General features: G+C 37.9%; 2 protein-coding genes across 2 annotated transcripts; both read left to right on the plus strand.

Moving 5' to 3' along the window:
* The first annotated feature begins 19,883 nt into the window (after positions 1 to 19,883).
* LOC113536947 (C5a anaphylatoxin chemotactic receptor 1-like) lies at positions 19,884 to 21,874 on the plus strand. The gene has a single exon (XM_026931133.3). The coding sequence runs from the start codon at positions 19,948 to 19,950 to the stop codon at positions 20,914 to 20,916; it is 969 nt and encodes a 322-aa protein (XP_026786934.3). The 5' UTR covers positions 19,884 to 19,947; the 3' UTR covers positions 20,917 to 21,874.
* Positions 21,875 to 23,501: 1,627 nt separating this feature from the next.
* On the plus strand, positions 23,502 to 25,913 carry LOC117595930 (leukotriene B4 receptor 1-like). Its single transcript, XM_034299145.2, has one exon. The coding sequence runs from the start codon at positions 23,539 to 23,541 to the stop codon at positions 24,526 to 24,528; it is 990 nt and encodes a 329-aa protein (XP_034155036.2). The 5' UTR covers positions 23,502 to 23,538; the 3' UTR covers positions 24,529 to 25,913.
* Positions 25,914 to 26,182: the final 269 nt, after the last annotated feature.

A 26,182-nucleotide genomic window follows, 5' to 3' on the forward strand; every position in this document is an offset into this window, starting at 1 on the left:
CTCTTCCAAATGTCATACACTATTTTTTCACACCAGTTTTGGAAAGGGTCAAAGGGTTCTTTTTTAAAACTTGGAATTGATTTTTTTTGTAGATAAATCGTACAATAAAGTTCAATTTTGTTTTGTTTTCAGCCAGAATCCACAGGGGAATATTTGCAGTGAACTGAATATTTAATGCTTTACTCTAAGGGTTTCGTATTCAGTACCATTGCTGTTCTAGTCCACATGAACATGGAGCATACTTTCAATTAAATGTGAGTTTTTGTGTGTTTATTTATGCCAGAGGGTGTGCCAGGTGGAGAACATTCTGTAAGAAAATTAACTTGATAATCACAGAGGCTAAAAAAATAGACTCACCCACACACACACACACACACACACACACACAAATCCAACCTCAGGCTGCAAGAACATCTGCAGCAGGCCAGTGTGCATAAAATAAAGTCTTCATCTAAAGGATCTGTGATCAGCTTATTTTCTAATGCTGAAGAAACATGCAGTAAAGACTTCTGTCATTTTGTTTTTATCAGGAGGTGATGGAGATGCTCCTTAACCATTCTGAGCTCACCAAGCTGACCAGGATGTTACACCATGCCCTAGCTGATATGAACAGCACTGAGGTAGATCTCATGCCTGCTCAGTGTTTAATAACAGCAACTTGCTTTCCATGACTCTGCTTCTTCTCTTGCAGTCTCGGCTGATGCAAATGGAGAAGCAGATGATGATAGAGCAGAAGGTCAGGGAGAAAGAGCTGAGTGCAGCACAGCCAGAGAAAGAACAGGAGTTGGAGAGAGGCATTGTTGACAAGAGAGAGAGAGAGAGAGAGAAGCACAGCACCATGTCTGCTCTGAAAATGAACAACAGCTTATAAAGAAATATAAAGAAATTTTTAGTAGGTGAGAGGAATTTTATGTGATAAGAAGAATTTGTTCATATCCTAAAGGTACCAGAAATGTCAGATTGATGCACAGTGTATTTTTTGTGGCACTGGGAGAGAAGAATACACATGACGTTTTGGCTGAACACACAAATCCTGCTGCAGTCCAGAGCAAGATAATATATCATAAACAATATTCTGATATGTAAGGAGTAAAACACAGCAGGACATGCTGTTGTAGGTGTTTTATTCCTCTTACACCACAGCATTTGTCCAATTATTACATTTTTATTTATTAAAGAACAACAATACTTTTTTAATCCATTTATAGTTACCTTTAATGTTGTAGAACATCCGTGAAACACATTCGGCCCTGTTATCACTTACGCTATAGCAACTACGAACAGTTGTTCCCTCACCAGCCTCTCTCGTTTTCTCTCTCTTGATGTTAATAAAAATAAATTAACTTGAAAGCACGAAGTCCTCTGTCATGAAAACTCCCACGGTGGAAAACCTACTGTTAAAAAGATCTGACACTGGAGACTCCTTCCATAAATATAAAACAAACTATTAATAAATCTCTTCATCGCATCAAAGCTTATATGCTTTTCTTTGTTAAATAACATTTTTTAAAAATCTGTTAATTATTAATTGTAGATTATGTGGCGTGTTTGCCATACATGTCCTTGTGAATGAGTTGTTACTTTAGAAACGATAATGTATTTGAATGTGCGCATTCATATAAACCTGTGATTTGAATTGCAAAGTTAATAAAATCTTAATTGAAAGGCTGTTGTTTTGTGTGGGCTCTCCTGTGGTTCAGAAGTCCTCGGATCAAGCGAGCAGTCTATGGCATGTGATCGAACTGATCAAGGACATCGAGAAGCTGAGAAAAGCTCTGAGCTGAACTAATCAGCATGTATCCTCAGCAAACAACTGTTAAGGCTGTGGACTCCTGTAAGCAAGGATAGAACCTGTTTAGGGATTAAAATGCATTTTTGACCAAAATAATCCTTGTTACAGCCAATGCGGTGGTCATAGTAACAGTAGTCCTTATCATTGTAGGAGTTGGAGAAACGTCTGGCATCTTTGAAAGCCACACGGGAATGGCTGCTCTTTTAGATAGCCAAGAACAAGGAGCTGGTGAAGCAGAGACAGGAGAAACTAAAGGCCCCAGAGCTCCAGTACACTCAGCTCAAATTCAGCAGAGCGCCGAGGACTGCACCGAGCACACATCCACGGCATGACTAACTAGGGAACATGAGTCACCGGTGCTTGTTACTTACCCAAAAGCATCATAACACATCATAAAATGTTAAAGCGAGTATTGCTTTGCAATAATCTTAACATTATTGTACTCTTGGGACAGTGAGTGTTATGTATTGTGCTAATATATTGTGTGGTACATAACCGTCCCTGTGCAGTGTTAAAGCCTACAGCAGCACTAGCCAATATCAGTTCAAACAAGAACAGTGCAGAAGAGTGCGCAGCAAGCATTGCTTCACATATCGCTTCTCTTTCTGCCTCAAGTGCAGTGATTTTACTTGCCAAAAGCATGCATTTGTAGATGTGAATCAATGTGCCATTACTCTTTGTCGACAGTGATAGAGTTTTACTTAAGCCTTTTCTCCATGCATATACATGCATTATCAGGTCCTGATCTTAATTGTATCAGACACACACACACACCCTACAGCTCTTACTTTATTTCTGTCCTCAAAGTTCAAAAGCTCTAGAACATAATGTATTACCCTTTTAGTGGTGCTATTATTTGGTAGGGTCTTTTTAAAAGGACATTTTACTAGGGTCTGGTGAACAAGACAGTATTTTGTGGTGCCATGCTGCAGATATCGGAGAAAAAATATCAGATATAGCATCCTATAACAAATAGCAAAGACTGGAATTGGATTTGGAAAATAAGTCTATTTTTGGAATTGGAAAGTTTTACATATAAAATGATGACTGTTTTTTCTTTTTTTAGGATTGATTTTATTATATTTATACTTTATTATGTTTATTTTATTTGTAAGTGATTTTTGTGTGAAGTTTAATTTTAAAGCTTAGTAGTTTTTAAAGAAAACAATATCAGATGGGTTTCAGTATCGGTATTGGTATCAGAAAAGAAAAAAGTGGAATTGTGTCATCTCTAAAAATTATGGTGAAATCTTCTGTAAGGAGTTTTAACATTTATGGAATGTTACATATATTATGGATATAAATAAGTAAAATATATATGTTACAAATATAAATGTTATGGAACATTTATATTTATTTAACATTTATGGAAGGAGTTTCCAGTGTCAGACGGTCAATAAGTTAACATTAATAAATTAAAATTCCCAGGGAAAAATAGATGCTTTCAGAGTTCAGAGTTCAGAGCTTTTTATGTTCTACTGAATTAGATAACTTCCTATTAAACAGCTAACGTTTAACAACGCTGTAGAAACTAGCTATTTGAGTACAACACAAAAGTCTAATATCTGTCAAATCTGTATTTTTTAAATTTGAATTTCAGAGATTTATATGTTGGTTTTCTGATTTTTTTAAAATCTCAAAACCGAACCTCAAATTTCAAATTGCTATATGTTTTTTAAAGGCAAATTGTACTTCTCGCAAGTTAAAAACAAAGAAAAAATATAAAATGTAAATCTATTAAATACACAACAGAAATACACTGATGTGTACATACTTGAAATATAAATTCATAAATTCATATTTAAATACTTTTATCAGCTTCCAAGCTCCGTATTCAAATAGGTAGGCAATGAATTTCTGAATCTTCAGTAATGCTTTCAAACAATCATAACAAATGTTATAACAGCCTGGAAATTGTGAAATCGTGTTATGCTGTCAGTTGTGATGAAGAGAGAATATTTCACCGGGTCTTAAATCCACAAAACTGCTCCCCAGACATTTACAAATGTCTCTGAGGGGTTGTATAAGAGTATGTCTGGATGTGCACAGTTTTTTTTTCCATTTCACTGAACTGAGTGAGAGTACGCAGAGCTCTGGACTTCTTCTTGATATGCCCACAGGGACTCCCAAGATAGGGTGAGCTGGATGCTGTGGAGAAGCTGAAGGAGGTCAATGCTTATGTGCAGATTTTACCTCCAATGGAAGACCAGCTCCTCTAGGAGAAGGCCACGGATCTCCAGACTGTTTCAAAATGCTTATATGCTTATACTGTAGCTGTAAAGGCTGGAGCAGAGCATTATGATGGAGCCTGGGAATTACAAGTGTGCCATCAATCCTATGCAGGTTCGCTGATGTAATTCTTACCGGAGTATCTCTGGGATTTTAGTCTTGTCTCAATCCATCATGTCAAGAATTTTTTTTTATGGACTGTGCATGCACATGTCTAGAAAGATTGCACTGAATTTTACCCTCTATAAAATGACCAGTATAAATAACTCCAGGTAATACACACACAGTGGCCACTTTAATAGGAACAACTGTACACCTGCATATTCATGCAATTATCCAATCAGCCAATCATGTGGCAGCAAAAGTGCAATGCATAAAATCATGCAGATAAAGGTCAAAAGCTTCGGTTAATATTCAGATCAAACATCAGAGTGGGGGAAAAACGTGATTGCACTGACGCACAACATTCTCTAGAGTTTACACAAAATGGTGCGAACAACAAACAACATCCAATGAGTGGCAGTTCTGTGAATGGAAACTCTTTGTTGATGAGAAAGTTCAGAGGAGAACAGTGAGACTGACAGGGAGGCTATAGTAACTTAAAAAAAAACACTCTTTACAACCATGGTGAGCAGAAGAGCATCTCAGAAAGCTCTTTTCTATTGTCCTGCAACACCGCAAACGGAACCCAAGAGTTTCAAATTCTGAACAACAAAATATAGATAACATTCAAAATGATTGTTGAGTGACACTTCTGATAGCTTTCAACAAACTATTGTTATCCTAGACCACGCATGTTATGCCATGTAGCTTACCAAATCAAGCTCAACTTGTGCTAACACACTACGTTTGACAAGCGTTGAATATTCTGCGTGTAGCATATTACTAATCATGGAGCTTTATTGGTGCGACAACAATGCCTACAGTATATTGTTCACACACTCCCATCTCTGTAACTTATCCCATGTGAATTGGACATAATCATTACTGATGTTGTCTGCTGATGGAAATCTTATTCCGTCTGAAGAGTACTTTAGTCTCCCGGCATGTAAAGTTAATTATGTAATTTTATTTGTGTTCAAGAGAGGCTTTCCAGCCATCCATTTAGAAGCATTCTAGACAATGATTGTCTAATCTCCTTCTGTCATTCCCTTGTTATATTTTACTCTTCTTTCTTCAGAAGCATTCCATTTTCCAAGCCAGGAGGATGACTGCTCTCTCACCCAAGACAACAATAAACAACGCAGCATTCGACTGATTGAAACCCACTGGTCCACAAAGGGCTCCAAGGAAAGCTCAAGAGGTCAGGGTGAGAAAATCAGAGGTCAAATGCGAGAAATCAAGCATTAAGAATAAAGCTCCTGAAGCCAGCATGTCTAATTTTGTTTGGAGTTTTATGCTTCTTTAAAGATGAATGTGCATATTTGAGTACAGCAGTCAGTTGCACGAGCAGAATGTAAACCTAACTTAAAAAGGCCAATTCGTTCATGTTTACAAACTACTAAAAATTTACTGTTAACATAGTTTCAAAGTAGCTTTAAGTTATAACGTATAACTAAAACACAAGAATCAAAGCCACACAACAGAACAAGAGCATAACAGTATAAAATACAAATACAAGAGATAGATAAATTCAGTCACTACTTTATTGTAAAGCACAATCCGTTTTTTGATTTTATTCATTTATCTGCAGTTAAAAATATAACTTGAATATATTACACTGGGAAAAAAGACAGATATTAATCTCGATTTTGGATGCGGTATCATCTGTCTATGTGGGATTTTGTTTCTGATTGGCTGGTGAAGGTGAAATATATCTGAAATTCTACACCATACTCGTTTTGGTTTAGGATCAACTTTACACCATGGCTTATGATCAAACTCATGTTCAACTTGTGAAACTGCTCACTGGAATTTTCTTTTTTGCATTGCCCAAGTTTGTGTTGTAAGCTGTAGTGAAGCAATACAAATTGAAAACATTCACATGAGCACACAACTGATAGTAGTCATAAACTTTTAGGAATAACATTAAGAGCATGTGTATTGAGTGGTAGAGAAGAAAAAAGGCTGAAAAACACTAACCAAAAATGTGCAGGTTAAGGCTGTGACATCAGCTTTTTTCCCATCCGTATGCAAAAAGAGAGCATTTCTCCATCTGTGAGGGTTTTTTTTTTTCTGAAAATCTTCATTTTTATTGGTGCTGTTTTCATGTGGACTGGAGGCCAGAACACTGTGAAAAAAACTGTTTTCAAAAGTGTCTGTATATATGTGGATATAGATGTAGGACACTAAGCACTGAGTGCTGAGCATGGCCACTGATGTGGCTGGAAACCCTGAGGAGGACACTTTTGACCCTTCGAAGAATAGCTGAGCACTTGAGAAAATGAGTTCGGGGGCAGACAGCTGTCGGGAATTGTGAAATAAGCAGTCAGCTTAAGACACAGATCAATATGGTGCAGAAGCCAGACATGAAAAGAGATTGATGAGAGGGAGCCAACAAATGGCACAATGGAGTTTAGGGGTAAAAAAAAAGACATGACATGTTGACAGAAAGCATAGCATCTCTATCTGGTGTCTAATGTCATGTAACCAGATCGCTGTAACTGCATTTATAGATCAGATTTCAGCAATTTCTCTCTACTGCAGAGTTCTTCACTCCCCTTCATGACCTTCTTCTTCCCTTCTATGTTTCTGTGCTGCACTCTACTGTACTACCTTAATCACACCCAGTCCCCATCTCCCCTTGCTCCACTTCCTGCTTCTGTCGTCATCCCTTTTTTAGGGCAACAGCACCAAGCTCAGGTATGTAGGTCAGGGTGCAGTTAAAGCTGAATTCCCTCTGTGTCCTGCGTAGTAGCACTATCCTACGTCACAGCAAGCTGACAGTATGAGTAATTGGTTGTGTTCTTTCACATGCAAGGTGCAAGATAGATGAAAATGTGTGCAGCAAAGGAACAAAAATGTTACTGCACTGATTTTCATCAGGACACAAATGTACTACCTTAGGCTTGACTGACCTGGATTTTAGTGGGGGATTTGCAAACTTTATCTTGCCAGTTTGAATATTTCAATTATGGATATTTAGGGAAAAAAAAGCAGTTGTTAAATATTTAGGAAGGATCTGCCTGCAGACCGCAGATGTGGGTGTGTCATATACGGTATGTACATAAAGACACACTCAAACATTTCAGATTAGGTCTAATTTTTGACTTTTTAAAAAAAAAAAAAAAAAAAAAATCTTTTCAGAATTCTGTTAGCTAACACTAATGTGTTATGAATATGACTTAAACAATTCTTTTAGAAATCCTTTTAAGTTAGTTTATTTTAGCTAGCTTTAACCGTGGCATGGTTGTTGGTGCCAGATGGGCTGGTTTGAGTATTTCAGAAACTGCTGATCTCCTGGGATTTTCACATACAACAGTCTCTAGAGTTTACAGAGAATAGTGCAAAAAAACAAAAAACATCTAGTAAGCAGCAGTTCTGTGGGCAATAATGCCTTTTAATGAGAGAGTGAACAGTTTAATAATGATGTAAATCACATGCTATGGTGTTAGTTGTCCCCAGATCGCAACTCATCTGAATACTAATGGGAAATTTTAGAGTAATGTGTTAGAAAGATCCTTCATCATCATCAAAGCACCAACTGAGGGAAGATTTCTTGATAGGATCATGTTTATTCCTTCAGTGCCATTCCAGAGACTGTACTAGTGGCTTGCGGTGGTCCAACATCACTTTGTTAGTTTTTTCTTTAATTTGTCACTTGTTTGTATTTGAGTTCTTTTTTTAATGGACTGCACTTTTAAAAAGTGGTGGGAAAATGTCACCAGTCATGGTTGATAATTGGCCCAGGTGTAGTGGCATGCAGTCAGGGGCATGGAGGCACTCTAGATAGGTAATTATAAGCCTATTTCCCTGGACAGAGGTCAGGAAATTAATTAAAACACAGGAGGTGGGTCCTCTGAGTGACAGCTGGGAGTGACATGACAGAGCCACAGAGGTAAGAACTATGGGGTTAAACTAAGTAAAAATAAATAGGTAAAATTAAGCTTTCCTCATGAAATCCTCCATCCTGGCTCCTCTTTACTCCACCACCCCTTTCCCCCTATGCCTCTACAAGGACTCTGCAACAAACCTGACCTTCAAAAAGGTTTCAAATCTTAAACACTTGTTCGTCTTAGGAAACCCGTGTGATTAAATCACAATTGTTTCATGCCTATAACAGCAGAGTAATACGTTATCATTTTTATAGTAACAACTTACAAAGCGAATTGAATGGCCAATCTATGTTATATTATAACTAATAGTAAACAGATTTAAATATGTTTTGAGAAAGAAAAAACATATAATTGTTGATATAGTGATGTTTTCTGTAAGGAGATGTTTATTTAATGTTTATGGAAGGAGACTCCAGTGTCAGCACTTTTTTCTGCCATTGAAGAGTCTTCAGGTCAGAGGACAAGGTTTCTCGCTAGAGAAAAAAGAGATGCTGGTGAGGGATGACTGTATACAGCTGCTGTAACGTAAGAACTAACAACAGGAACTAAGTTCCACAACATTGAACATAACTATAAACAGTTAAATGTATGACGTTTCCTTGCTGTGGTATAAGAGGAATAAAATGCAATGCTGTAGGGAAATAATCAACTTCAGGGTGGTAACAGTAACTCTGCTTCATGTTGGGCCATATCACACCACCCCATTGTTGGTTATTTTCCTATAAAAGCATGTGCTGCGTGTTGTATTTTTATACTTAAGGAATATTACTGGGCAGTAGGAGCGTGTGTCTTGGATTTTAAACTAATTCGTAAAATCACAAGTGTAGAAGGTTTGCTTTGCACCTGAAACAACTTCAGGTTATTGAGGAAATTCATTTTCAAAAGTACACATTCACAGCTTGTGGTTTTGATTATTGACAGAGACACAAAGAATAAAATATACTCATACTTGTGCCATCATGCTGGCATTATTGAAGAAAATACATGACCGAGAGAATGAAAGGGGATCAATAAACCAGGGTGTCATTTTCATAATTTTCAACTTAATTATGATGATTCAAATATTATGGTTAGCCTGGATTTAGAGTCATAATCCATTATAGATGAGAAAAGCAAAAATGCATAGACTCATGTTTTTATTTATTTATTTATTTATTTTTTAACCTAAACTGATAATGTTCTTATGGACTAGTTAAAGCCCAGTTCAAGAGAATGATTAGATGTGGTGAGGAGAATTTCAAAAGGCTGTTGCCAAGTATCATTATAAATCACTTTTAAGTTCATTTGGACTAATTTGTAATCATAAGTGTAGCAAGTTTGCTTTTTAGTAAAGCAATATTTATGACACTTTTAGTTAATTTAGGAAATAGAAATAATACTTCATGGATTGGCAGAGTTCAGCTCAAAACTGCTTTTGGTTTGTTGGCAGATAATTCATGGCAAACAAAAAGTTCAAGCTTATGCTATCATGCAAGTAATATTGGAGGAAACTCAAGGGGGATTGTACAATGACAGAGAGAATGAAACTGGATCAATAAGTTTGATTTTCATACCTCATAAATATAAAGCTAGGCAGCACAGTATTGTAGCGGGTAACATTCCCACCTTACAGCTCTAGCATCCAGGTTTTGATCTGGTTACTGTTTGAGCAGTTTTGCATGTTCTCACTGTGTCTGTGTAGGTTTCCTCCTACTATTAAAAAATGCCTCCAGGTGTGTGCGTGTGTGCGTGTGGGTGGGTTGTTCGGGTGGGTGAGTGGGTGTGCATTGCCCTGCAGTGGACTGGCATTCCTTCCAGTGGACTGGCATTCCCATCTTGCATCCAGTGTTCTCAGGATAGGATAGAATTGGATAGAATTGGATTAATGGATGGATGGATGGATGGATAGATGGATAGTAAAGCTTGTTATGCTTTACGTAAACAAAAATTCAAACCTAAATATTGAATCCTAAATTCTTAACTTTGCCCATATCTTGATGAAGCAAAGTCAACAAATCCAGCAGGTGGACAATATGCAGGCATTCAGCAGAGAAGGCAAGTTGAAAAACAGACAAGTGGACAAGTAAATCAAAGCCACAAGTAGTAAGGAACTATACAGTGGCCAACACCTTTCAAACCTTTCCAATACAGTCTCCCAATCTAACTAACTGACACTAAGGTACTCCTTTTTTCTGACTGACATCCTTAAGCCTACTTCCTGCTTCCTTACAATCAAAATAAAAATCCCAAAGCCCAACGCAAGTCTAAATAAATGACCATTGCTGCCTCACAGCTCCAGGGACATGGGTTCGATCCTGAAATTGGGTTACTATGTGGAGTTTCACATGTTCTCCCCGTGTCTATATGGGCTTCTTCTGGGTTCTCTGGTTTCCTCACACATCCCAAACACATGCCATAGGTGGATTGGCTGTGATAAGTTACCCCTAGGTGTGCATGAGTGTGTTCAATGGAATGGTGCCCCATGCAGGGTGTATTTCCACCTCACACTCAGGGTTCCTGGGATAGGTCCTGGATCCACCATGATCCACCATGACAATGAGCCATAAAGTGGTTACTGAAAATAAATGAATGAATGAAAATAGGATAAATTGCTAAGACATCTTTACACAAGATAGTTCAACTTTAATTCTAAATTAAATCCTATAATAATTTCACATAAATCTAGAAATGACTCCTACAATAGTTAGGCAGTTTGTGTTCTTTTGGTTCTGTAAGCAGTTCTTAATAAGTAAATAATGCATTAGTTCATGTTTCTTTTTATTTGTAGCTTATACTATATTTATATACAGTACATGCTCCATGGTTTGCTCTGGGATTTTGCTATACTGGTGCAAGTGATTCTGTAAATTAGGTCTGCACTACTTTAGGACACTTTGTGCTAACATGTGCCATAAGATTTTGATACATTTAGCCATTCTCCTCATAATTTCAAAAGTAATTGGTCTCCAGCAGCTTTCTGACCTTCTAAAGTTTCTTTGGACTCAGCCAGAGCAAGTGACGCACACACACCCCCAAATAAATTTCGATATTGTTTGAACCTGACCTATATAAAAATGAAAAGAGCCAGTCTGTGCTTTTACAGTAGGAATAACTGTTCAAATCAATGCCTCGTGGTCTCATGAGCTATTTTATTTTTCCAATGACATTTTCCCTCGATTCTGCATCACTATTAATATCAAGCAATTCAGTCTTCCTTAATCCATAATAAATGATGGCTATTTCTACAGCCCGAAATGGTAGACTCTTACCCAGTTGTCTCATTAGTGTTCTCAGTCATGACATAGGTTATCAAGAATATCACTGTGACCTTCTGGTCTTCCTTTGCCATCTCCATCCACACAGAATTAGAGCTTCATAGAGATCACAGGTAGATCTCTGCAGGCCGCCAGCTTATTTTTAGAAGCTGATATTTTTTGATAAAGGGTAGGCCGTGATGTGTCTCTCGTGCGTCACCATTCAGTCAGGTTTCTAAAAACAGCTCAGGGAACATGTGAAGACCCACAAAACACACACACACACATATACACACACACACAGAGCTTTATACACGCTCCAGAAAGTTGTGTGCTGTCTGATCTGGATTCTGTAATAAATATATATATCAGTAGATTGTTCCGAGAGATTGCGTTCTGCCTCCAGGTGGTTATAACTCTATTATTTTCTAAGAGCTTATTACCTTTCAGCTTCTTTTCTACTCTGAGGGCATTTGTGCTTGTTTTGCGGTGTGTCAGAAGATTGAAAACATGTCTCAGCTTTTGCAATACCTAAAGGCTAATCTAAAATTTTCATTGATGATTTTTCACTTAGGGAAAACACTACATCGAACCACAAAATATCTAAAATGCAGAAGAACCCATACTACTGGCAATTTTATTTCAAAGTCTATGTAGAATTATTCATTTAATCCTACTGTAAGGAACACTTGCAAAGATGTGCACTTCCCAAGACTCACTCTTGCTTCAGTGAATAATCTCACCTGGATACTGTAGATTTGTACCAAAAAACAGTTGCTGTAATCATAAAGACTGTTCTGTGCTCATTCCAGGACTCTTACTGACAATATACTCATACTGAACATCCTTTCAACATACCTAGTACTCTTTGCCTCTAATTTTTTACATCTGTATATTGTAATGATTTATAATCCTACTATCTGATGTCACCCCGAAGAGGATGCGTTCCCTTTTGAGTCTCGTTCCTCTCAAGGTTTCTTCTTCATGACATCTCAGGAAGTTTTTTTCCTGCCAGTGTCGCAGCTTGCTTGCTCATTAGGGATCTAAATTTATATCCAGATTTCTGTAAAGCTGCTATGTGACAGTGTAAAAAATATTTACCTAGGATGAGCCATGCACTTTAATGAACTTCTGTAATGTCTACAATTATATACTGTATACTGTTCAAACCAAAACAATGCTTTAAATGTTTTACACAGGAAGATATTTACACTAGAGGCAGATCTTACTGTAAAACTAGGCATTAAAGCAATGAATTTTCACTGGCTGATTTTTGACAAAACAGCCTAGCTACAGTAATATAAGGAGGAGTGACACAAGTTTAAACCAGAAGACCTGTTAGCATCAAGTTTGCTACCTAACAGCCTACACTGAAGACATTACACTGAAAGCTGGATACTCACACTGAAAATGAGCTAAACTTTCATTATATCCAGTACCTTGTCTGCATTCAGACAACAACTGACAGGTAAGCTAAAATGAACTTAGCTAGCTAATAGCTAGCCTCTGCAGACAACATTTACTTAGCTAGCAAAGTCAGCTAGGTAGCTAACTACCAGAAAAGCTACTGATATGAAATGACTGCTTTCATAAACACTTTTTAATTTGTTTGGATTTTTTTTTTGTTGAGATTTCTAAATTTATTTAAGATATACATTTGGAAAGAAAAGAGTTAACAAATGTAAACAACTGTCTAACAGTAAAAAATTAGCAGTAACTTACAGTATTATACTAATACCTATATTTAGTATTATAGACAGTGATAAGTGGTTCTAGAAATCCACAGATTTTTTAAATAGCTCTAACCAGTGATAGCTGGTCATTATATTAAATAGGAGATTAAAATCTAATATCTATCAATAGCTTGACCAAAAATATTAGGGCTGAGCAATGCATTATATCACAAAGGCCTCTTTGATGGCATATTAAGAATGATGTGGTTCAAACTGTACTCTGCTATACTGGGTTCATGCTGTGTTTCCTCCGAATACATCTCTGGCTTGCCTGGTATTACGCCAGTTACGTGGATGTGAATTGTCTCGATTCATCCCAAGTCCTTCCTCCATCCTATTTTTAGTTGTCTTTTCTATAACTAAATCATATTTACAGGTCAAATTCCTTTTTTAAAATCAGTTCTAAGTGCAAAAACTCAAGCCAGTCATGTCCCATTTCTACAAATCCACTAGCGCTTCCATTCTCAGTACGTCCATCACTGTGGGGTTCGGCTTCGACCTCGTCTTCACAAATAACAGGCTACAGTGAACAGTTTACATGTTCAAAACAATAATTGATCAGTTAAGATGCTGCACAAGATGCTGCCAACCCCCCCCCCCCCCCCCCCCCCCCCCCCCCCACACACACACCCACACAGACACACACACACACACACACACATAGATAACCATAAGCTCAGGGCACAGATACTGCTCAGAAAAGAGTAGCACATGACACCTGAAGGGTTTCTTTCCAAAAGCAGTTTATCTAATCAACAATAAAACCAAAGACACACTGTCAATGATCCTGACAGGAAGCTTCACATTGATCCTTATCAGGAAGTTTTGACAGATATTAGATTTGAGAAAGAGGAGAGTAGCATGGCTGAATTTGTGCTGTAAATCTGTCTAAGAAAGACTCGCTTGCTCTTATTGAATCATTCAGCAACATGGTTCAGCGAAATAAAGAAGGAAAGCTCTTTAGAAAGCAATCTGAACAGGGTGTGTCATTTTTGTAGTTTGTGTCTGTTGGTAAATTGTAGCCAATGCTATAATAACTTTATATTTCAAGGAAAAGTTGTTTTGAAGAAGAAAATATCTGTTTGTTGTCTCAATGCGTCTAGGATTTTAGGGGTGTACTTGTTAGTATTTATGAGATTTTAGCAAGCTCATACCTGTGACTGTCCTTCTTATCATTACCATATGGAGCTCTCCGCATGATTGTACTGGGGGGTGTACGAATATTATTTTTACTAGTCAACACATAATTTCAAAAAAGTAGTTGATTAGTTGTCTTTTCTGTAATTAAAGCAAAAACTGATTCAGCACATGCTGCTATGTTTAGGTTATTTTATTAGTGCAGGTGATAAGCAACAGCAAAGAAGACATCAAACTGCAATTCAATTAACAGCTATATACAGGGTATAAATTACATTTCCAGCTTCAATGCTTTAGGCTACATTGTTAAAATGAAATAAATAAATCAGTGCAAAAAATATGCAAGACAGTAAACATGTATCATATTACACGATTTAAGGACCAGTTCTTAAAATGCACTTATGTAGATGCCCTGGCGGCAGACATAGGTGGCTTAGCTAAAATAACTGAGTACTGGAACTGAGAGCATGCAGCATGGAAGCTCATGTCCATTACATTTAGCCTGCTTCTCTTACCATCTGACTTGCTGCTGTTTTTTTCCCCGGCCCCAGCTACTTGACAGCCTCCCACAGCAGCAACCAAGGATTATTAGTATTAGTAATAGGATTATTGTATTAGTCAACTAGTCTACATAGTATGTAACCCCCGAGTTTGTATCTTGGGGTTGGACTGACATGAAATGGCACTACTAATTCTTAAACTCAAAACCCAACATCTTCATGATTCCTGTCTTTAATGCCACAACCGACTGGTCACAAAGTGTGTCAAGCATAGTGCTTCAGGAGTGTGACGACCTTCTTCAATCTTATCAGCTTGGCATTTGTCACACTTATCTACCCACTCTCATGTTGATATTTAAGCCAGGCATATTAAATTCCCCAATGAGATCATTTAGGTGACTCAGAATAGTAGCAAATGGGATGCTTGTCTGAGTCACGTCTTAGTACTGTAGGTGCTGAAATATTTGAGGTGGCCATTTTGATTCCTGGAGAAGTTACTTTGCTTGGTCTGGTTTGGTCTGGTAGAGATCAAAGTACCTCAAAAGCATTGGTAAGGTTATTCTATTGGTGCCAGCATGAGCTCACATATGCAAATTCATAATTGGAATGACTCATGAGTATTGATCTCATGACAGAGAAGTAGTGTGGGGTGAAGGTCTTGCTGAGTGAATGTTGTTTTTTAGGATTGTTGTTTTGTTGGTTATGCTGACACTTCACATTTCCCAAAGCACTTACAGAGATTGTTTCTTTCTTTCCACTTTCCAGAACTTCACTAGGTTAAGTTGCAAGGTAGACATGAAAGAGTATTGATCTCAAAACATAATTCAGTCTTTAAAGGAAAAGTCCACCTTGAAGCACTACACACACACACTGAATGCTGCAGAGCAAAGATGCCTTCAAAAATAGTGAAATTAAATGTATGTTTCTACATTAAAAAATACTATAAAGAGAGAGCAGCAAACAGTAATAAATGAAACAAAGTCAATATTTGAAACAATCCTTTGCCTTAAAAAAACGAGTAGTCTCAGGTATGATTTGTGCGGTTTTATAAGGAAATGAGCTTGAAGTTTTACTTGGTATCTTGCAGAACCAGCCACAGTTCTTCTGGAGACTTTGACTGTCACACTTGCTTCTTATTTTTTGCAGCAAAACCCAGCAGCCTTCATAATGTCTTTTGTCTGAAAAGTGGTCTCTTACGTAATACGCTGCTTTCTTTACTGACATACAAACATTTTTCTGTACCATTTAATTTTGTGCTGGAAAACTAATCTAAAATGTTTTTGCACTGAGTTGATAATGTAGAAGTCCTAAAATAAAAATCTATAATGAAGTTTGTACTAAAAAAATGTATATAATTTATTGTGATGTGCTTAGTGATACTGGTGATAATTTTTCAAGCTTTTTTTTTTCTCACTCAATATTTTCCAGTGATGTTCAATATTCAGTGTCATGTTAATAGTAGAGACAGCAAATGTTGGACTCAAATTTCCAGAATCTAATGAACTATGTATATGCAGGCTTGGCTAGTCAAGTTAATTATAAAGCTTAGTATACAAGTTATTCGGGGATGATTGTTCCTTTATTGTTTAACATTAGTGTACAACCCCGGTTCCCTACAGTATTCAGATGAATTAGGACTTGCTGTGTATTTTCAGAGCAAGTAAAGATCAGAGAAATACTCAGAGCAGGACACTGATGAACCACAGCCTCATCAAGACAGAAGCCTGATTCAACGAAGCATTCCACCAATCTGATTAAACACCTCCACATTACCTGCCACCCACTCACTCTCTCTCTCTCTCTCTCTCCTGTCTGTTTCCTCCACACCTGCCTCATCAGTCATGCTTTTTAATTGTTTTTTTTTCTCCATCTCCTTCTGTCCACCTCACTTCACTTCATTTTTTCCATCACATTTTTTCTAAAACATTCACTTCATGCCTGCACCTTTTCCTGCAGACACTCCTTTCTGCCCCACCAAGTTCCTATGACCATTAAACTTCATCCAACTTTCACTCAGTGTCCAGCTTGTAATGTACATCCATTCATTAACAGATGAGAAGATCATTTTTAATTAATTAAAGGGTAGTTCATCACCATGAGGACACTTGATGTGCTTGAGCAAGGTTAAGGATTTGGTCATATTCCAGTTCGTAATTGAAACTGGCTGAAGGTATTTGGCAAAGATCCCAAAAAAAAAAAAAAAGCTAATGAGTTGCTGCTTTTTAGAGGGTGTACATATTTCATTGCACATACAATTTATAAAGTACATACAGTATATTATTTATATATTTCTTTTTTTATCCATTAGGAATTAAAATGTGCCATGCACTGAAAGGTGAGTGGGCTCTGGCATTCGTGTTCAATTTTTCACCTGCTACTGTCTGAGAAACAAATGAGCTCATGTGCTGGTTAAGTGAACACTGAAAACCAGGGCAGAATTTTAAATACGGTCGAGTTAAAGGTCTTAACTTATAAAAGAAGTGATGCCTGCACTAAATAATTTCTTTTAACATGACCTCATATTTTCTTATATACTTTCTGCTATACTGCTGTATACAACCTTTACCTGTGTGCTAACAGGTCATGAAGTTCTTGGTTGCTTTTTGTTGCTCACGTACGTGTGATGAGATGAAAATGAAAGACTTGAAGTTTTCCGGGTAAGAACAATTTGTTGAAGAGTGAGGTCAGAGGAGAATGGCCAGACTGATTTAAGCTGACCAGGTGATGTTTTTCCAGTCTTCAGCTGTCCAGTTTTGTACCCACTGTAGCTTCAGATTCCTGTTCTTGGCTGAAAGGAGTCAAACTTGATGTGGTCTTCTGCTGTTGTAGCCCAGCTACCTCAAGGATTGGCAGGTCGTACATACTGTAATGCTTTTCTGCTCATCACAGTTGTAAAGAGTGGTTATTTGGGTTACCATATCTTTTCTGTCAGCTTGAACTGGTCTGGCCATTCTCATCTGACTTCTCTCTACAACAAGGCTTTTCCACACACAAACTGGCCCTTGCTTTTTGCTTTTTGCATCATTCTGTGTAAAGTCTACAGACTGTTCTGTGTGAAAATCCTGAGATCAGAAGTTTCTGAAATACTCAAACCAGCCCATCTGGCACTGACAACGATGCCACAGTCAAAGTCACTGAGATCACATTTTTCCCCATTCTGATGTTTGGTTTGAACGTTAACTGAAGCTCTTGACCTGTTTATGCATGATTTTATGCACTGCATTTCTGCCACATTTGGCTGATTGGATAATTGCATGAATGAGCAGGTATACAGGTGTTTCTATGAAAGTGGTCAGTGAGTGCATATATGCTTTGTATTAAATTCTACATATAGTGTGTTTGAAACTGATGGTGATGTGTCTGGCTCACATCCTCACCTTGGTGAGTCGGCTTACCACTGCGTACTGTTTTTGTGAACTTTCTCTTCTTTGCTGTGTTGCTCGGGAATGACAGTCTGTTAAAATCAACATAAGCTGGTAACAAAGTGACTGCAGTTCTGACTTGCATTAGCAGTTGTGCGAACTCCTTCCTGTATGCCCTCTCTGATGAGGCTCTATGGCAGCACACAGATGGAACAGAAAACTTAATTCCTTCATAATGTAGAGGTTTGAGAAAGTTTAGTGAAATTGTTTGATTTGTCAAATATCTACTTAACAAAATTTGGGTAATGTGAACGTAAATCATCAACCGGAAGTGTGTAAACAGACAACACTTTGTTTTTTGGATGGTCAAGATACAGTCTGATACCTCAAGCCAGTTAAGGTATTGTGAAATGACAGGATTTCCCTTTAAATCAACAAACTGAAAAAGTTTTGTAAGAACTAATGGTCTGCAATTTTTCCCACCCATAGCGCAAGTCTGATCAGCAGCTACAGTACATGAAATTTTTGGTGCAGGTTATTGCCCGCTGAAATACACTAAATGGCCAAAAGTATATGGACACCTCTTTGTGACCTACTGTGTTCAGCTATTTCAGCCTTATCCATTGCTAACAGGTGCATAAAATTAAGCATACAGTCATTCAATCTCAACAGACAAATGTAGGAGTAGAACAAGTTGCACTAAAGAGTTCAGTGACTTTCAACACGGCACTGTCAGAGGATGCCACCTTAGCATCCTAGTCATTTTGTCAAATTTCTACCCTTCTCTGGAGTGACGCATTGTGCTTCACTATCTGGTAGTCTGACATATGAATTAGTCAGATGCCAGGAGAACACTACCTGCCTGAATGCATACAGCCAACAGTAAAGGAATAATGGTCTGGAGCTGTTTCTCATGGTTTGTCCTTGGCCTTTTAGTTCCAGTGAAAGGAAATCATAAAGCTACAGCATATAAAGACATTCTAGACAATTGTATGCTTCCAAATTTATGGCAACAGTTTAGGGAATGCTGTTTACTGGAATGCTGGAATGCTGTTCCAGCATGGCAATGCTCTGTACACACAGTGTGGCCTATAAAGACATGGTTTGGCGTGGTTGTTTTTAGGACACACTTCTGTTCACTTTTCCAGTTAGCCTTAAGATAATAACATAAGTTTTACAGAGGAAAACATACAAGATGTGATACATGTCATACCATACTGATATTTTAAATGTCTGTTTCATTGGTATAAAAGTAGGTAATGTTAATTTCTGTACGTAATGTAACATTTCTTTGTTCCTTATTTTCTCCCTTTCCCCTTACTTCAGCTTTAAGGAAGTTGTTGCTTAAATGCATGAAGCGTTTAAGCATCAGGACCCCTTTCACACTCAAAGTTTAATGAAATCAATATAAAATGAATTGATTTTGCTGATCTTACATCAACTTACATTTTTATCTCATTTATACAACTGAGTAGTTGAGAGTTAAGGACCTTGCTCAAGGATCCTGCACTGGTAACTTAGCAGTGCTGGGATTTGAACTCACAACCTTCAAAGCACAAGTACAACAGCTTAACCACTGAACTACCACTGTCCAGAACTGATGTGAGTTTTGTCACTAGTCTGTTCTCCCACGGTAGGTGAGGTTTGTGGATGTTGTCACATTGCCTAAATGCATTTTACAATTTAATGGTAGATTTTACAATTTAACTGTGGCACATTTATAAAGCTTAAATGTTATAATGTCAAAATGGATGCATGAAGAACTGCAAAATACCTTGCTGGATTTTTTTTGCCACTATGACGTCTGGAAATATATTTTTGATGCAGTGAATGCTAGCTTTTCCTACACTGGACACCAGAGACACCTACACTTCTATGCATGAAGAACTGCAAAATACCTTGCTGAACTTATTGCCACCATGACGTCTAAAAACGTTTTGACACAACGTATGTTATCTTTTTCTACATGGACACCACAGACACCTACACTTCTGCTTGCTTTATTAGGTGGCATTTCCTCATAGCTCTACGACAGCATCTAACCATGCAGCAGCTCAACTCATCAAACAGCTCGCTCACCACTAGTTTCTCAACTGAAAATCTGATTGCCAGTAGTGTGCTGTCAGTTTGCTTCATACTGGGAGTCCCTGCTAACATAGCAGTAATGGTACGTCTTGCTGGATGGCTGAAGAGAGGCAGTTTCACCCCGAGACTGATGCTAAGCCTGGCCGTATCAGATCTGCTCACTCTGCTTTCTCTGCCAGTTTGGATTTGGGCTCTTCTGCATGGCTGGGTCTTTAGCTTGGTCCTGTGTAAGCTTCTCTCCTATTTGGTGTACTTAAGCCTGTACTGTAGCATGCTGTGTGTGATTTTGATGAGTGTGCAGCGATACATACAAGTGCTACATCCTCAGAAATGGAACAAGCTTGGCAGAAAAGGAAAGAAGATCCTTGTGAGTGGGATTTGGATCCTAAGTGGAGTATTATCATCCTATGCTCTCGTACAGCGCACGCTAAGCTTGGACAGGGAAGGACACCTTCAGTGCAGACTACACTATCAGAATGATGTTGAAAGAGTGGCTACTTTAATCTGGGAGATTATACTTTTTGTGGTTTTGTTCCCCACACTGACTTACTTCTACTTTCATCTTTCCCGAGGAGTTAATAACTCAGCTTTCTTTAGCAGTCGGTCATTGACAAAGCTGGTGACCAGAATCATTGCGTGTTTCTTTATTTTGTGGGTCCCGTTACAAATCTCCAACATTGTGATCATCACTGCTGCATTGCTGAGGAATGACAGTCTGCTAAGATCTGCAGAACGTAGTGAGACTATTACTGCAGCTCTGACTTTCATTAACAGTTGTATGAACCCCTTTCTGTACGGCTTCTCTGCTCGGGCTGTACGTCAGCAAACAGATGGAACAGAAAATACTTAATTCCTTCATAATGTAGAGGTTTGAGAGAGTTTATGGATTTTCTCTGAGAGCCAGTGACTTGTTGCATTTTAAAAGGATCTGTGTATAATTCTGCTTATTATTGAAGTCTGTTGTTATGAAGTGAGGTTGTATAATTTGTCAAATATTTAATCTGTTTAATACAATTTGGGTAATGCGAAAGTACAGTGACCTGAAACAGAGGAGTAAGCCATGAACTGAATGGTTTAAACAGATTATTTATTTTCTGGATGGCCAAGACAAAGTCCAACCCTCATGCCAGTTGAGGTATTGTGACATGACCTGAGGAGAGCATTTCATCACGGGATTTCCTTTAATATTAACAAACTGAAACAGTTTTGTAATAACTAATGCCCTATAATTTGTCCCACCTACAGTGCAAGTCTGATCAGCAGCTTGATGAAATGTTTGGTGAAGGTGATTGCTTGCTGAAATACACTAAATCGCCAAAAGCATACTTAATTCCTGGGTTCAACTATTCTAACAGGTATATAAAATAAAACATACAGCCATACAATCTTCATCGACAAATATTGGCAGTAGAACAAGTGGTATTAAAGAGTTCCGAGACATTCAATGTGCCACTGTCAGAGGAAGCCACCTTTGCAGTAAGTCAGTTTCTCAAATTTCTGCTCTGCTAGAGCTGCCTTGGTCAACTCTAAGTGTTGTTATTCTGAAGTGGAAGGATTTAAGAGCAACAACAGCTCAGCCATAAAGAGGTAGACCATGCATGCTCACAGAGCAGGATCGTCAAGTGCTGATGTGTGTAGCAGGCATCACCTGTCCTCACTGCAAAAAAAACGACACCTTAGCAAGTAAAAAAGCTTGAGTATAGTCAAATATATCTAGTATTTCCTATTATAATATTACCATAAACCAAAGATTATTAAACCTATTTCTAGACATTTTTATTCATTTCAAACTTAAAGTATTCTGGTCCTATTGGCAGATAATTTTGCCTCTTTTAAGCATTTATTTCTAGAAAGAAGCAAAATTATCTGCCAATAAAACAAGACTATTTCAAGCTTAAAATGAGTAAAAATGTCTCGGATTAGGTTTAATACTCTTATATTTGGTTTATTGTAATCTTATAGTAGGAAATACTGGATACATCGGACTATATTTAAGAACACAAGAACTGTTTGTCGGGAGCTACATGAAATAGTTTTCCATGGCCAAGTAGCTGTGCATAAGCCTAAGATTGCTATGTGCAATGCCATATGCACAGTGTGCAATGAGTGGTGTAAAACACACCACCACTGTACTCTGGAGTAGTAGAAAAGTGTTCTCTGAAGTGATGCATCATGCTTGACTATCTCATAGTCTGACCAATGAATTTGTGTTTGGCGGATAGCAGAAGAACACTATTAGGGTGAGATGGTCACGTAGCCACATACTTTTGGCCATATAGTGTAGTATTGACTAAACACATGGGTACATATGAACCTGGACTGTTAATGTTAAATTTGTTGAGTTTAAGATTGATAAGAAGTACAATTTATTTGTTTGTTTGTGTGTGGGGGTGGGGGGAGTTTTTATATTTGGGTGCAGACCAACTGTCCCCACAAGGAGAGGAATATGAGACATTTTTGTCCTGTGGGAACATTTTGTTGGTCCCTACAAGGACATTTTTTTAACAATGAATGCAGCTTTTATTAAAAAAAAAACAACTAAAAGAACAAAAAAGGGCTCCTTTTGGTTACTGAGGCTAAGGTTATGGTTACATTTAGGTGTAGACATTAATTAGCTGTGTTAATTATTATGTTAATGTGTATGTGTGTGTGCCTCCACTATTGGAACTTAGCTGATCGGCCTAACCTGCAGAATCGTTTTTATATTGATGACTTTATCAGACTTTAGGTAAAAAAGTGGTTCTGTTCTGATGCTTACATGCTTGCATCAAGAAAAATAAAGCACAATCAAGAAATTATGGCCTCTTTTTTTTAACTAATTTTTGTCACTGTAACTTTTGGTATCTTCACACTGTAAGCAATGTCTTTGTCTGCACAAAAATGACACTTTTGTTCACTTTTCCAGTGAGCTGTAGAATAATAATTTAAGTTTTAAAGACAAAAACATATAGTATAAGATATGATACATGCTGAGGGTCAGGGAAAGTCATCTCCAATATAATTTAATCTCTTTATAAATTACCTAGGGCTGCTTACAGTTTGTTTGAACCTCACATATTTTTTGCCTGTATTAAGGGGCATCACATTTGAATAACGGTCCTTCTCTCTCAAGCAGGTGGACAGGTGGATCAACCCCCATCTGGGAGTTAGATACCTGATGCCTGTATGCAGCAATTAAATTAAAAGGGCTTGCCCCATAAAGATTGCATGTGCCCATGTACCGGGTTTTCACTTGGCAATTTGAAAGTAACTTTGTGCTCTAATACTGCATATGTACTTACCGTTTTGTGACTGAACTATACCTCTCTGGCACTTTAACTTCCATCATGGAGATCATTGTATAGATTTTACAATTTAACATTGACACGTTTATAAAGCTTAAAAGTTATAATGTCAAAATGGATGCATAAAGAACTGCAAAATACCTTGCTGAACTTAGTGCCACCATGATGTCTAAAAACGTTTTGACACAATGTATGTTATCTTTTTCTACATGGACACCACAGACACCTACACTTCTGCTTGCTTTATTAGCTGGCATTTCCTCATAGCTCTACCACAGCATCTAACCATGCAGCAGCTCAACTCATCAAACAGCTCGCTCACCACTCCTGTCTCAACTGAAAGCCTGATTGCCAGTAGTGTGCTGGCAGTTTGCTTCATACTGGGAGTCCCTGCTAACATAGCAGTAATGGTACGTCTTGCTGGATGGCTGAAGAGAGACAGTTTCACCCCGAGACTGATGCTAAGCCTGGCCGTATCAGATGTGCTCACTCTGCTTTCTCTGCCAGTTTGGATTTGGGCTCGTCTGCATGGCTGGGTCTTTGGCTTGGTCCTGTGTAAGCTTCTCTCCTATTTGGTGCACTTAAGCCTGTACTCTAGCATACTGTGTGTGATTTTGATGAGTGTGCAGCGATACATACAAGTGCTACATCCTCAGAAATGGAACAAGCTTGGCAGAAAAGGAAAGAAGATCCTTGTGAGTGGGATTTGGATTCTAAGTGGCGTGTTATCGTCCTATGCTCTCGTACAGCGCACACTAACTACTGACAAGGAAGGACGCCTTCGGTGCAGCCCACACTATCATAATAATGTTGAAAGAGTGGCTACTTTAATCTGGGAGATTATACTTTTTGTGGGTTTCTTTCCCACACTGGCTTACTTCTACTTTCATCTTTACCGAGGAGTTAATAACTCAGCTTTCTATAGCAGTCGGTCATTGACAAAGCTGGTGACCAGAATCGTGGCATGTTTCTTCATTTTTTTTGTCCCGATTCAAATCTCCAACATTGTGATCATCATTGCCGTGTTGCTTGGAAATGACAATCTGTTAAGATCTGCAAATAATGGTAATAAAATTACTGTAGCTCTGACTTTCATTAACAGTTGTGTGGACCCCTTCCTGTACGTCTTCTCTGCTCGGGCTCTACAACAGCAAACAGATGGAACAGAAAATACTTAGTTCTTTCATGATGTAGAGGTTTGAGAGAGTTTATGTATTTTCACTGATAGCCAGTGACTTGTTGCATTTTAAAAGGATTTGCATATAATTCTGTTTATTTTTGCAGTCTGTTGTTGTTGTTATATTTTTTGCACCTTTTTTGCTTTTCTGCAGCTTGAAAAGAACAGATGAATTTTAACTCATTTCAAGTGAAGCTGTGGTTTAAAGTTAGGATTTGTCAAATATTTACTTTGGGTAATTTGGGTAATGCGACAGTACAATGACATGAATGTAAGTCAACTGAAGGGTGTAAACATATCTAATAACTGAAACAGTTTTGTAAGAACTAATGGTCTATAATTTGTCCCACTCATATTGCAAGTCTGATCAGCAGCTTGATTAAATATTTGGTGCAGCTTGTTGCTTGCTAAAATACAACATGGCCAAAAGTATGTGCAAACATCACCTGTACTTGGTTTCAGCACTCCCGATCAAGTTCCAAACTGCCCCTGGAAGCATTGTCAGCACAAGAACTGTTTGTCAGGAGCTTCATGAAAGAGGTTTCCTGGCCAAGTAGCTGTGCATAAGCCTAAGAATACTATGTGCAACACCAAATGCACAGCGTGCAATGAGTGGTGTAACACATCACCATTTGAGTCTGGAGCAGCAAAAATGTGTTCTCTGAAGTGATTCATCATGCTTCACTATCTCGTAGTCTAACCAATGAATTTGTGTTTGGTGGATAGCAGAAGAACACTATTAGGTAGAAGAGGTGAGGAGAACCTGTTGTGGCAGGTAAGAGGAACCTACTCCATATTAATGCCCATGGTTTTGGAATGGGATGTTTACCCAGTACATATGGGTGAGATGGTCACGTAGCCACATACTTTTGGCCATATAGTGTAGTATTGACTAAACACATGGGTACATATGAACCTGGACTGTTAATGTTAAATTTGTTGAGTTCAAGTTTGATAAGAAGTACAATTGTGGGGGTGGGGGGAGTTTTTATATTTGGGTGCAGACCAACTGTCCCCACAAGGAGAGGAATATGAGACATTTTTGTCCTGTGGGAACATTTTGTTGGTCCCTACAAGGACATTTTTTTTAACAATGAATGCAGCTTTTATTAAAAAAAAAAAAAAACAACTAAAAGAACAAAAAAGGGCTCCTTTTGGTTACTGAGGCTAAGGTTATGGTTACATTTAGGTGTAGACATTAATTAGCTGTGTTAATTATTATGTTAATGTGTATGTGTGTGTGCCTCCACTATTGGAACTTAGCTGATCGGCCTAACCTGCAGAATCGTTTTTATATTGATGACTTTATCAGACTTTAGGTAAAAAAGTGGTTCTGTTCTGATGCTTACATGCTTGCATCAAGAAAAATAAAGCACAATCAAGAAATTATCGCCTCTTTTTTTTTTTAACTAATTTTTGTCACTGTAACTTTTGGTATCTTCACACTGTAAGCAATGTCTTTGTCTGCACAAAAATGACACTTTTGTTCACTTTTCCAGTCAGCTGTAGAATAATGCTTTTGGCCATATAGTGTAGTATTGACTAGTTACTAAACACATGGGTACATATGAACCTGGACTGTTAATGTTAAATTTCTTCATTTCAAGATTGATAAAAAGTACAATTTGTTTGTTTGTGTGTCGGAGTTGTGGAAA

The sequence above is a fragment of the Pangasianodon hypophthalmus genome, chromosome 24 (genome assembly GCF_027358585.1).
Source record: "Pangasianodon hypophthalmus isolate fPanHyp1 chromosome 24, fPanHyp1.pri, whole genome shotgun sequence".
NCBI lineage: Eukaryota > Metazoa > Chordata > Actinopteri > Siluriformes > Pangasiidae > Pangasianodon > Pangasianodon hypophthalmus.